Source organism: Haliotis cracherodii, unplaced genomic scaffold, assembly GCF_022045235.1.
Source record: "Haliotis cracherodii isolate W230 unplaced genomic scaffold, xgHalCrac1.p SCAF_11, whole genome shotgun sequence".
In the NCBI taxonomy this organism is placed as follows: Eukaryota; Metazoa; Mollusca; class Gastropoda; order Lepetellida; family Haliotidae; genus Haliotis; species Haliotis cracherodii.
The window spans coordinates 28,480,754-28,492,668 of NW_027266266.1; the positions used below are offsets into that span (position 1 = coordinate 28,480,754).

The window sequence follows — 11,915 nt, forward strand, 5'->3', positions numbered from 1 at the left end:
CGGTGAGGATACATCTGGAAGTTGGGGAACAGTATTGTGTCGGTAAGGATACATCTGGAACTTAGGGTACAGTATTGTGTCGGTGAGGATACATCTGGAAGTTGGGGAACAGTATTGTGTCGGTAAGGATACATCTGGAACTTAGGGTACAGTATTGTGTCCGTGAAAATACATCTGGAAGTTGGGGAACAGTATTGTGTCGGTGAAGATACATCTGGAAGTTGAGGTACAGTATTGTGTCGGTGAAGATACATCTGGAAGTTGAGGTACTGTATTGTGTCGGTGAGGATACATCTGGAACTTAGGGTACAGTATTGTGTCGGTGAGGGTACATCTGGAAGTTGGGGAACAGTATTGTGTCGGTGAAGATACATCTGGAAGTTGAGGTACAGTATTGTGTCGGTGAGGATACATCTGGAAGTCGGGGTACAGTATTGTGTCGGTAAAGATACATCTGAAAGTTGAGGTACTGTATTGTGTCGGTGAGGATACATCTGGAACTTAGGGTACAGTATTGTGTCGGTGAGGGTACATCTGGAAGTTGGGGAACAGTATTGTGTCGGTGAAGATACATCTGGAAGTTGAGGTACAGTATTGTGTCGGTGAAGATACATCTGGAAGTTGAGGTACTGTATTGTGTCGGTGAGGATACATCTGGAACTTAGGGTACAGTATTGTGTCGGTGAGGGTACATCTGGAAGTTGAGGTACAGTATTGTGTCGGTGAGGATACATCTGGAAGTCGGGGTACAGTATTGTGTCGGTGAGGATACATCTGAAAGTTGAGGTACTGTATTGTGTCGGTGAGGATACATCTGGAACTTAGGGTACAGTATTGTGTCGGTGAGGGTACATCTGGAAGTTGGGGAACAGTATTGTGTCGGTGAGGATACATCTGGAAGTTGGGGAACAGTATTGTGTCGGTGAGGATACATCTGGAAGTTGGGGAACAGTATTGTGTCGGTGAGGATACATCTGGAAGTTGGGGAACAGTATTGTGTCGGTGAGGATACATCTGGAAGTTGGGGAACAGTATTGTGTCGGTGAGGATACATCTGGAAGTTGGGGTACAGTATTGTGTCGGTGAAGATACATCTGGAAGTTGGGGCACTGTATTGTGTCGGTGAGGATACATCTGGAACTTAGGGTACAGTATTGTGTCGGTGAGGATACATCTGGAAGTTGGGGAACAGTATTGTGTCGGTGAGGATACATCTGGAAGTTGGGGAACAGTATTGTGTCGGTGAGGATACATCTGGAAGTTGGGGAACAGTATTGTGTCGGTGAGGATACATCTGGAAGTTGGGGTACAGTATTGTGTCGGTGAAGATACATCTGGAAGTTGAGGTACTGTATTGTGTCGGTGAGGATACATCTGGAACTTAGGGTACAGTATTGTGTCGGTGAGGATACATCTGGAAGTTGGGGAACAGTATTGTGTCGGTGAGGATACATCTGGAAGTTGGGGAACAGTATTGTGTCGGTGAAGATACATCTGGAAGTTGGGGAACAGTATTGTGTCGGTGAAGATACATCTGGAAGTTGGGGAACAGTATTGTGTCGGTGAGGATACATCTGGAAGTTGGGGAACAGTATTGTGGCGGTGAGGATACATCTGGAAGTTGGGGAACAGTATTGTGTCGGTGAGGATACATCTGGAAGTTGGGGAACAGTATTGTGTCGGTGAAGATACATCTGGAAGTTGAGGTACTGTATTGTGTGGGTGAGGATACATCTGGAAGTCGGGGTACAGTATTGTGTCGGTAAGGATACATCTGAAAGTTGAGGTACTGTATTGTGTCGGTGAAGATACATCTGGAAGTTGGGGTACAGTATTGTGTCGGTGAAGATACATCTGGAAGTTGGGGAACAGTATTGTGTCGGTGAGGATACATCTGGAAGTTGGGGAACAGTATTGTGTCGGTGAGGATACATCTGGAAGTTGGGGAACAGTATTGTGTCGGTGAGGATACATCTGGAAGTTGGGGTACAGTATTGTGTCGGTGAAGATACATCTGGAAGTTGAGGTGCAATATTGTGTCGATGAGGATACAGGGAGAGTTCCAGGGAGGCAAAGACCGAACTAGATTATCCAGCAATTCAGTTCTTGTTTCAATGAAATGCAAAGGTTCTTGGATTTGTTGTGTTAAATGTTATCAAATTAAGTGTTTTCATTGCTGTTTTTGGTTTGACACTCTCTCATACATGTTCTGACGCTTTGCGGTGTGACATTGAAAATGGACCCGCGTTGAAAAGTGACCCTGTCAGCTTACAAAGTCGTTAAATAGTGACCCGGGCCGCGCGTTGAAAAGTGACTCCGTTGAATTGTTACTTGTGATTTATTCTGCTTACCAGAAGACTCTTTATAGCATGTCTAAATTGGTGCAACTATTTATCAGTGTGTTCGGGATGAGGGTTGGAGGTGACACGCATTTATAGGCATGTGTTAACGTATACATATACAAATTGCCATGGTTCCTGGCTTTAGAAATGATCGTCACGATATGGCTGAAATATTGCCGATGTGACGCATTAACTCACTCATTCACTCACTTTAGAAATGTCCCAAAATGTGTGTGCATGTACAGCTTTCCAGTGACTGCCTGTGCGTACGCTTGCATGTGTGTTATGTTTGTTTGATTGGGTTTTACGTGGCTTTGGGTAGTATTTCAACCATAACGCCACGGTGGTTACAATGAGGCTCCAGTCTTCGGGCTGAACGAAAGTGACCCGGTGGGTGCATGTGTGTTAGAGCAAGTATGTGGGTGCAGGGTAGTATTATATATGTATGTATGTGTGTGTGTGGGAGAGAGAGAGATACCTACAATCTGGAAGCCGTAAATAGAAAGAGGCACACCGAAGCGTTCTCAACCTAAAACGTCCCCACGCATAAAATGTTCATGGTGGTGTTAGGAATAGCGTTTAATGATTATATTTTCGAAGTGTTAACATGATGTCAAGTATATTTCAGTACAAGAATATATACATGTTGTGATTTGAGGTCATTCTGATATAATTATATTGATGCAAATATATATTGCGTTGGCACTCAAGTTGGTATATTTATATACAAACTTCAACCCCGTTATATTTCAAAATATAAAATCCCACTTCAAAACGAATAAAAAATATTGTGAGAAGTTAGTATCAATAAGATTAGTTAAAAAACACTAACATTAAAAGCACATTCGCATTCGATGCGTGGGGACGTTTTCGGTCGAACTCAAAAGAAACCATTAATATAATGCATGACAAAGGTCTGAAAGGACAGACTGCAAGTGTTACCAGCTACCAAAAGGACGTGCCCACAACGTTGTAAGAACGTTACTTTGTTTAAGCAACGCGACATTATCGTAATATTGCTACAACGTATTAAAACAGCCAATAAGTCGAACGTCGCACAGACGTTGCATGGTTCCACGGGAACGTTCTCGTGACATTACTGGGAGTCTATATAGTAACCAAATAGTAACCTACGAATGCAACGTTGCCTGGACCCCCTGTGTTAACTGGGTAGTTAGCATCTCTGTTGGAAGGATGGATCACATCATCATCAGGATTAGGAATAACAACGGTTTATGCAAGGCGGGTGAAGCAAATCAGAAATGCATAGTTTTGTATTATAAACCCTAGAAGTTTCTGATCACATATGTTACATTGACCACTACCATCATTTGCAACGTGAAACAAAAGTGCAGACCGAGCGATGGCGGCACCAGATTCGCCAACAGCAAAATACCAAGTTTGGTTTCAAAAGATTAAACTTTTTTACTATTTCTGAAAAGGTCAAACACTCAAAAGATCCCACAAAGGTAAGGATCAAAGACACATCTGCATACTACAAGCATTTCAAGATAAGAAAGCTGAAAACCTGACCAAAAGGGCAATGTTCTATTAAGTCAGTGAACTGTTTCCGTATGGGTGTGGCAATGAAGGCAACTCTTCGAAAAAACACAAAATCAAAGCGATTGAACTCGTTTAAAAAATTGACAATGATGTTACACTTTACACAATTCCTATAAAATACTGTTTTAATTGTGGAAAGTGGTGTGCGCAATTAAATGAAAAGAAACAAAACCAGCACTATTTCGAAAACTTCAGTAAATTGTAGTAACATCCGTGAATTTTGCGAAAAAATAAAAATGCACAATGAATTTTGGAAATGTGGACGTTATCAAATGCTTTGAGCCTAAAACACTTGTAATAAGTAGATAACGACGAGCATTCTCTATCACATTAAGCGACTCTATACCATACAATGGAGAATACCCAAATACTGGTACCTGTTCTAGATTGTCTAACAAGACAACGCACCAGTACACGGCGGCTGGGTTGTGATGGATGCTTTTCGAGAACGTGGGTTCGACCTGTGACCTACAGATCTAGCCTCAGTGATTTCCACTTGTCCCCTCAATTGAAAAAGCACCTGCGGGGTTGAAGATTTGAGGACGGCAACAATTGACTGCTGGACTTCTCTATATCGGACATTAATGATTGGAAAACCATATGGAACATGTGTGTGAAACTGGAACGGGACTATGTTGAAATATAATTGTAAGTTTAACCACAATTTCAACATTAAGTGAGTGAGGCTCAAAACGTTTTGATATCCGCTCGTAAAAGTACTTTGTTTATTAATTAAATCTTAACAAAAATGGAGATTGAAATGTAGCTTGGTTTTCGGTTGTTATAGTTTTGGCCAGTAAGTCTTGAATCTGCATTTGTAGAGTACATGGATCATTCTACGCCCCCACCCCTCCCTCTACCGCACGCTTAATAACATACATGTACGGAACACAATTCATGCAAACTGGCAGATACGTATTCAGAAACACCCGGTTATAGACACTGGATAAGTTGAGAACATTAGATCTCTAAATTACACTAGAAGTCAGAAATCAACGGAGTCACTTTTCAACGCGAGGCCCAGGTCACTATGCAACGACTTGGAAAGCACATCCGCTCCTCTTAGTGTCCCGCCTCCATGAGATGGATATATTTTTTTTCTAAATGCCGTATATACAGATTTAAATTCCCCTATTTTGGAGTAACAGGACCCATTATGGTTTTCGAAATCGATTGCCATTTTTATCCTGAAATGGTGACTTTAAAATTCCATCCTTACATCCCTAACCGTTTACGAGAAAACTGGTACCCACTGAAGTCTGATGGATGGACGGAGCCCAAATTTACATGTATATCCCCAGTCCCAGTTCGTGGAGGAGGATAATAATCAGGGTCAATATCGGACGAAAGGTTTCTGGCTTGGGTGTGGACGCGACACCCCGAAATAAGACTTTCTACAAGTGTCACAGAGAGCAGATAATAAGATCTTACAATGTCTTTTGCAAGACCAACTTCTAGTGGGTAATTTTAAGGACAATATGAAACTACCACTACAGTTCCGTGGTCACATTATCTAGAAATGGCGTTGGACACCTGGGTGACGAAGTTTGTTCTTGTAAGCAGACACAGCCCTGAAATGGAGAGTACACTTGCCGACACGAAGTCTGATGTTCACACACTGATACATTAACATCCGTTCAGCTAATCTAAACAGTGTTTCAGTTGAGACGAGTCTTGAGGAAATTACATCATTGAACAATGAAACCATTCATAAATCTCGGAGGAATTGTTGATCATTGCGTGAAAGTATTTTCACGTATCATTCATATAATCATACTTAAACATATCGTCCAGTAAAATTGTGTTTACAAATAAGACGCTTTTCATTTTGCATCGGTAAACACAGCAGCATACAAAGGTGATGGGTTGTAGAGGTACTTCCATTTATCAAGGTGGAAGCCATTGTTGTTGCTGTCGTATTGTAATTACCATCCTTGTCTAGCTGGCTTCTACACCCGGTTCTACTCCTACTATTTCCATATCCACACAGAGCAAGTATACAAGGTAAAGGAAGAAACTAGGTACATGCCAATCCTGGAAAAACTATACTGTGCATGTTTTGGTTCTACTCAGGCTTAAATTATGCCATGTTTACATGTTAAACACACGTCTAAACATGGTTAACATGTGAAAACAAATTATTGACAACGTAGTTGAGGAATGTTTAACTTGAGTGAATGACGAGGCATAAAGTAGCATGGTTTACTTCCCAACACGACACAGACCACGATGCTTGGTACTGCAGCACGTATGACAGCGCCTTCAGCTCCAGCTGAGTAACCAGGCAGCTCCACTGTCAGACGTCTGTAAGCTACATGGAATGTAGCTCAAATTAATTTTACGCCTGTGTGAAAAGTTGAACGTGGAAATTGTACATTATATGGACAGTTAAGCACTTCCTCGAAACCATTCAACTAAGAAGCCGTACTTTGGTTAAATGTGTAGTGTTTCTTGTTTGATGCATCTTAGTGAAGGATTTAGTATGGATCCGCCTAAATAGAATTGCCACGTTGCTCCAGGTAAGTTATATATAGATGGCGGTGTCCTCCGTGGTGCGATACAAGTACCAGCTGTGGGAGCAGCAACTGTACGGGAATGCCACCAACAGAATGCATATTGCAGCAGTCAAAACGGCAAAACCCTTTCCATAATCATAAGAAATCCATTGATTCCGACTTATACCTCACAGGTATGTGTTTATGAATCTCTATCAAATAGTGAAGAGTCTTGGTGTAGCGTATAAAACAGCTGTTGACTTGTAGCTGTGTCCACTGAGCCAGTCCGGCAGCAGAACCCCCCCCTGCCAGTAGTGGGCTGACCCCTCTGCACGTGAGGGTGTACTTCCAGGAGATGCTGCAAGATACATAACCAGGACAAGCAGCATTCATCTGGCTGTATTATGGAGTGAATAGTCTCATATCTCATGTCCTAAAAAAGGAATATGTTTTTCTGATAAGATATCTTATGCCTAGCTGTGTAGAGTTGGACTTGCATTGTGCGTGAACCACAGGCCTATTCACACACACACACACACACACACACACACACACACACACACACACACACACACACACACACACACCGCCCAGTGCTACACTTACCGTTTTATATACTTGACGTTTTAAAATAACACTTATTCTTTACGAGCAGAGTAACCCGCCACATCTAATTCTATTCCAATGCGGCCGCACACCTGACTTTCACCATGACTGTTAAACAACTGGTTTCAGGGAAGTTACTTGTATGTAGGATACATGTGCTTGTAATATGCTTTAGATAAGACGCTTCTATACACACGTGACGCACTTTGTCTCCCTTGTTGACCGATGTACAAATATATAATAACAACAATACACAAGAAGGACATTTTCAAATATATTATTTTCTTAATACTTTTCGGGGCGACTTTTAAAGCACGTTATCAAGTAATGACTGCATACACTTCAAATCTCGCTCCTCTGTTGCTACTGGGTGAATGTTTATTTGAAGAAAGGAACAGTAACAAATAGGCTTGAAAAACTGACATCAAGCTGTTCATATCTCCAAACAACATGGAAAAGTAAATACCTTTGAAGTGTATTAGCAGGCGTATCAGACACCCCTACGGCGTCCTCGATGTTATACCTATGTGTCAAATAATGCACGTGCCTTGCTGCACTCCCTCACCACCAGGAGCTGTACTGGTCAGACGGAGTACGCTGTCCCCCCAGCTCCCATCAGCTGTAACTGTACAGGTCAGACGGAGTACGCTGCCCCCCCCCCCCCCCCCCCCCCCCCAAGCTCCAATCAGCTGTAACTGGTCAGACGGAGTACGCTTGGAGACCAGGAAATGTCCAGTTGTCACCAGGAGACCAGGAAATGTCCAGTTGTCACCAGGAGACCAGGAAATGTCCCGTTGTCACCAGGTGACCAGGAAATGTCCCGTTGTCACCAGGAGACCAGGAAATCAGATGAGAACATGTCATGTTGTAACCAGGAGATGAGGAGGCTTCCTGCAGTCAAAGAGGTGACAAGATGTCCCACCTTACAACCAAGTCATCATCCACCAAGTCATCACCCACCCAGACATCGTCCACCAAGTCATCACCCACCAAGTCATCATCCACCAAGTCATCATCCACCAAGTCATCACCCACCCAGACATCGTCCACCAAGTCATCACACACCAAGTCATCATCCACCAAGTCATCACCCACCCAGACATCATCTACCAAGTCATCACCCACCAAGTCATCATCCACCAAGTCATCACCCAACAAGTCATCACCCACCCAGACATCGTTCACCAAGTCATCATTCACCAATTCATCACCCACCCAGACATCATCCACCCAGACATCGTCCACCAAGTCATCATCCACCGAGTCATCATCCACCCAGACATCAACCACCAAGTTATCACCCACCAATTCATCACCCACCCAGACATCATCCACACAGACATCGTCCACCAAGTCATCATCCACCGAGTCATCATCCACCAAGTCATCATCCACCAAGTCATCACCCACCCAGACATCGTCCACAAAGTCATCACCCACCCAGACATCGTCCACCAAGTCATCACCCACCAAGTCATCATCCACCAAGTCATCACCCACCCAGACATCATCTACCAAGTCATCACCCACCAAGTCATCATCCACCAATTCATCACCCAACAAGTCATCACCCACCCAGACATCGTCCACCAAGTCATCACCCACCAATTCATCACCCACCCAGACATCATCCACACAGACATCGTCAACCAAGTCATCATCCACCGAGTCATCATCCACCCAGACATCATCCACCAAGTCATCATCCACCGAGTCATCATCCACCCAGACATCGTCAACCAAGTCATCATCCACCGAGTCATCATCCACCCAGACATCGTCCACCAAGTCATCATCCACCGAGTCATCATCCACCCAGACATCGTCAACCAAGTCATCATCCACCGAGTCATCATCCACCCAGACATCATCCACCAAGTCATCACCAACCAAGTCATCGTCCGCCAAGTCATCACCCATCCAGACATCATCCACCCAGACATCGTCCACCAAGTCATCATCCACCGAGTCATCATCCAACCAGACATCAACCACCAAGTTATCATCCACCAATTCATCACCCACCCAGACATCATCCACCAAGACATCGTCCACCAAGTCATCACCCATCAAGTCACCACACACCAAGTCATCACACACCAAGTCATCACACACCAAGTCAACACCCAACAAGTCATCACCCACCCAGCCATCGTCCACCAAGTCATCACACACCGAGTCATCATCCACCCACACATCAACCACCAAGTCATCACCCACCCAGACATCATCCACCAAGTCATCATCCACCCAGGCATCATCCACCAAGTCATCATCCACCAAGTCATCCACCCAGACATCAACCACCAAGTCATCACCCACCCAGGCATCATCCACCCAGACATCGTCCACCAAGTCATTAACACAAAGTCATCACACACCAAGTCATTACCCAACAAGTCATCACACACCAAGTCATCACACACCAAGTCATCACCCACAAAGTCATCACCCACCCAGCCATCGTCCACCAAGTCATCACCCACCAAGTCATCATCCACCCACACATCAACCACCAAGTCATCATCCACCAAGTCATTATCCGCCCAGGCATCACCTATCAAGTCATCATCCGACCAGACACCGTCCACCAAATCATCACCCACCAAGGCATCATCCACCAAGTCATCACCCATCACTTTATCATCCACCAAGTCATCACCCACCCAGACATCGTCCACCAAGTCATCATCAACCCAGACATCGTCCACCAAATCATCACCCACCCAGGCGTCGTCCATCAAGTCATCACCCACCCAGACATCGTCCACCAAGTCGTCATCCACCAAGTCATCATCCACCAAGTCATCATCCACCAAGTCATCACCCACCCAGACATCGTCCACCAAGTCATCACCCACCCAGGCATCATCCACCAAGATATCACACACCAAGTCATCACACACCAAGTCATCATCCACCAAGTCATCATCCACCAAGTCATCACCCACCCAGACATCATCCACCAAATCATCATCCACCCAGTCATAATCCACAAAGCCATCATCCACCCAGACATCACCCACCAAAACTCCATCCACCCAGACATCGTCAGCCAAGTCATCATTCACCAAGTCATCTTCCACCCAGACATCGTCAGCCAAGTCATCACCCAGCATGTCATCATCCACCAAGTCATCGCCCACCTAGTCTCATTCTCTCCTCGTGTTAGATCCTCGTGTTAGATCCTCGTGTTAGATCCAAGTTTATGTCTGCATCACATGAGTGTATGTGACGCAATGCAGCAGATTGTAGAAATCAGTTGGGATGAATATAAACTGTAAACGTACTTCCCACTCCCAAAGCTAATTGCAGAACGAATGTAAATACCATTATTCGTCCCTAAGTATGGAAGTGTCAGGCACAATCCACATCCAACGGATGACTAGGCAACGGCAGCAAATGCTTCTAGTGGCTATCGGGTCGGCTCTGAAGCTGGAGTCGTTCTTTATGATTAGTAAATATGCATGCAGGGATAACGTCAAACTGTAAAAACATCTCAACTCTTGCTGCTAAGTACTTCTGCATGTGGGAAGCTATGTCGGTGAATGTTCCGCATTGGCGAGGTTTAACGGATATGTATTTCAAGCACGGGGCACTGTAGTGTTTGGAATTGATACATGCCATAGGCCTGGCCTCCTATTTCATCCAAGAACTTGTGAAATGACATAAACACTTTCCTCTTCCTCTTCACCATTGTTGTTCTGCGTTCCAGAGAGTGAATTAATCACCTATAGGATTCTGCTATCGCTATACATGACATTAAGAACGTTATAACCCAACACTGAGAGGGGTAGTTCCGATGGGGATATTTCCTGTATTTCATTATGTTGTTGTGAATGTGTTGCCATGTCAACATGACGTCACAAGGACCTCCTGTCTGGGTCAAAGTTTGACGTTACATTAGCCAAATAAACCTCCATCCACTTGTTTTCATCCCTCACAGATCACTGGTCTAAAACATAGACCAAGGGGGGTAATAATAGTGTTTCTTGGCTACAATGTGGCTATCAGATTGTGGCGGAACCTCCTCTATAAACACTTGCCTCACGCTGATGGTATTACACAAAAATGTCGACTGACGCTAGAGGAGTGGGCACAGTGGAGATATCAGACACATTGTTGGTGCCGGGTGGGGCACAGTGGAGATATCAGACACACTGTTGGTGCCGGGTGGGGCACAGTGGAGATATCAGACACAGTGTTGGTGCCGGGTGGGGCACAGTGGAGATATCAGACACAGGGTTGGTGGCGGGTGGGGCACAGTGGAGATATCAGACACAGGGTTGGTGGCGGGTGGGGCACAGTGGAGATATCAGACACAGGGATGGTGCCGGGTGGGGCACAGTGGAGATATCAGACACAGTGTTGGTGCCGGGTGGATTGCAGTGGAGATATCAGACACATTGTTGGTGCCGGGTGGGGCACAGTGGAGATATCAGACACACTGTTGGTGCCGGGTGGATTGCAGTGGAGATATCAGACACAATGTTGGTGGCGGGTGGGCCACAGTGGAGATATCAGACACAATGTTGGTGCCGGGTGGGGCACAGTGGAGATATCAGACAGTGTTGGTGGCGGGTGGGGCACAGTGGAGATATCAGACACAGTGTTGGTGCCGGGTGGATTGCAGTGGAGATATCAGACACAATGTTGGTGGCGGGTGGGCCACAGTGGAGATATCAGACACAGTGGAGATATCAGACACAGTGTTGGTGGCGGGTGGATCACAGTGGAGATATCAGACACAGTGTTGGTGGCGGGTGGGCCACAGTGGAGATATCAGACACAGTGTTGGTCGCAGGTGGAACACAGTGGAGATATCAGCCACAGTGTTGGTGGCGGGTGGAACACAGTGGAGACATCAGATACAGTGTTGGTGGCGGGTGGATCACAGTGGAGATATCAG

The 11,915-nt window shown here is 45.1% G+C and overlaps 1 protein-coding gene across 1 annotated transcript; it reads left to right on the plus strand.

The window, feature by feature from the left end:
* Positions 1–6,439: 6,439 nt before the first annotated feature.
* On the plus strand, positions 6,440–9,997 carry LOC139455003 (uncharacterized). The gene is made up of 4 exons (XM_071236590.1): positions 6,440–6,492; positions 7,578–7,639; positions 7,882–9,332; positions 9,371–9,997. Exons 1-4 carry the CDS (start codon positions 6,440–6,442, stop codon positions 9,995–9,997), a joined length of 2,193 nt encoding a protein of 730 aa, XP_071092691.1.
* Positions 9,998–11,915: the final 1,918 nt, after the last annotated feature.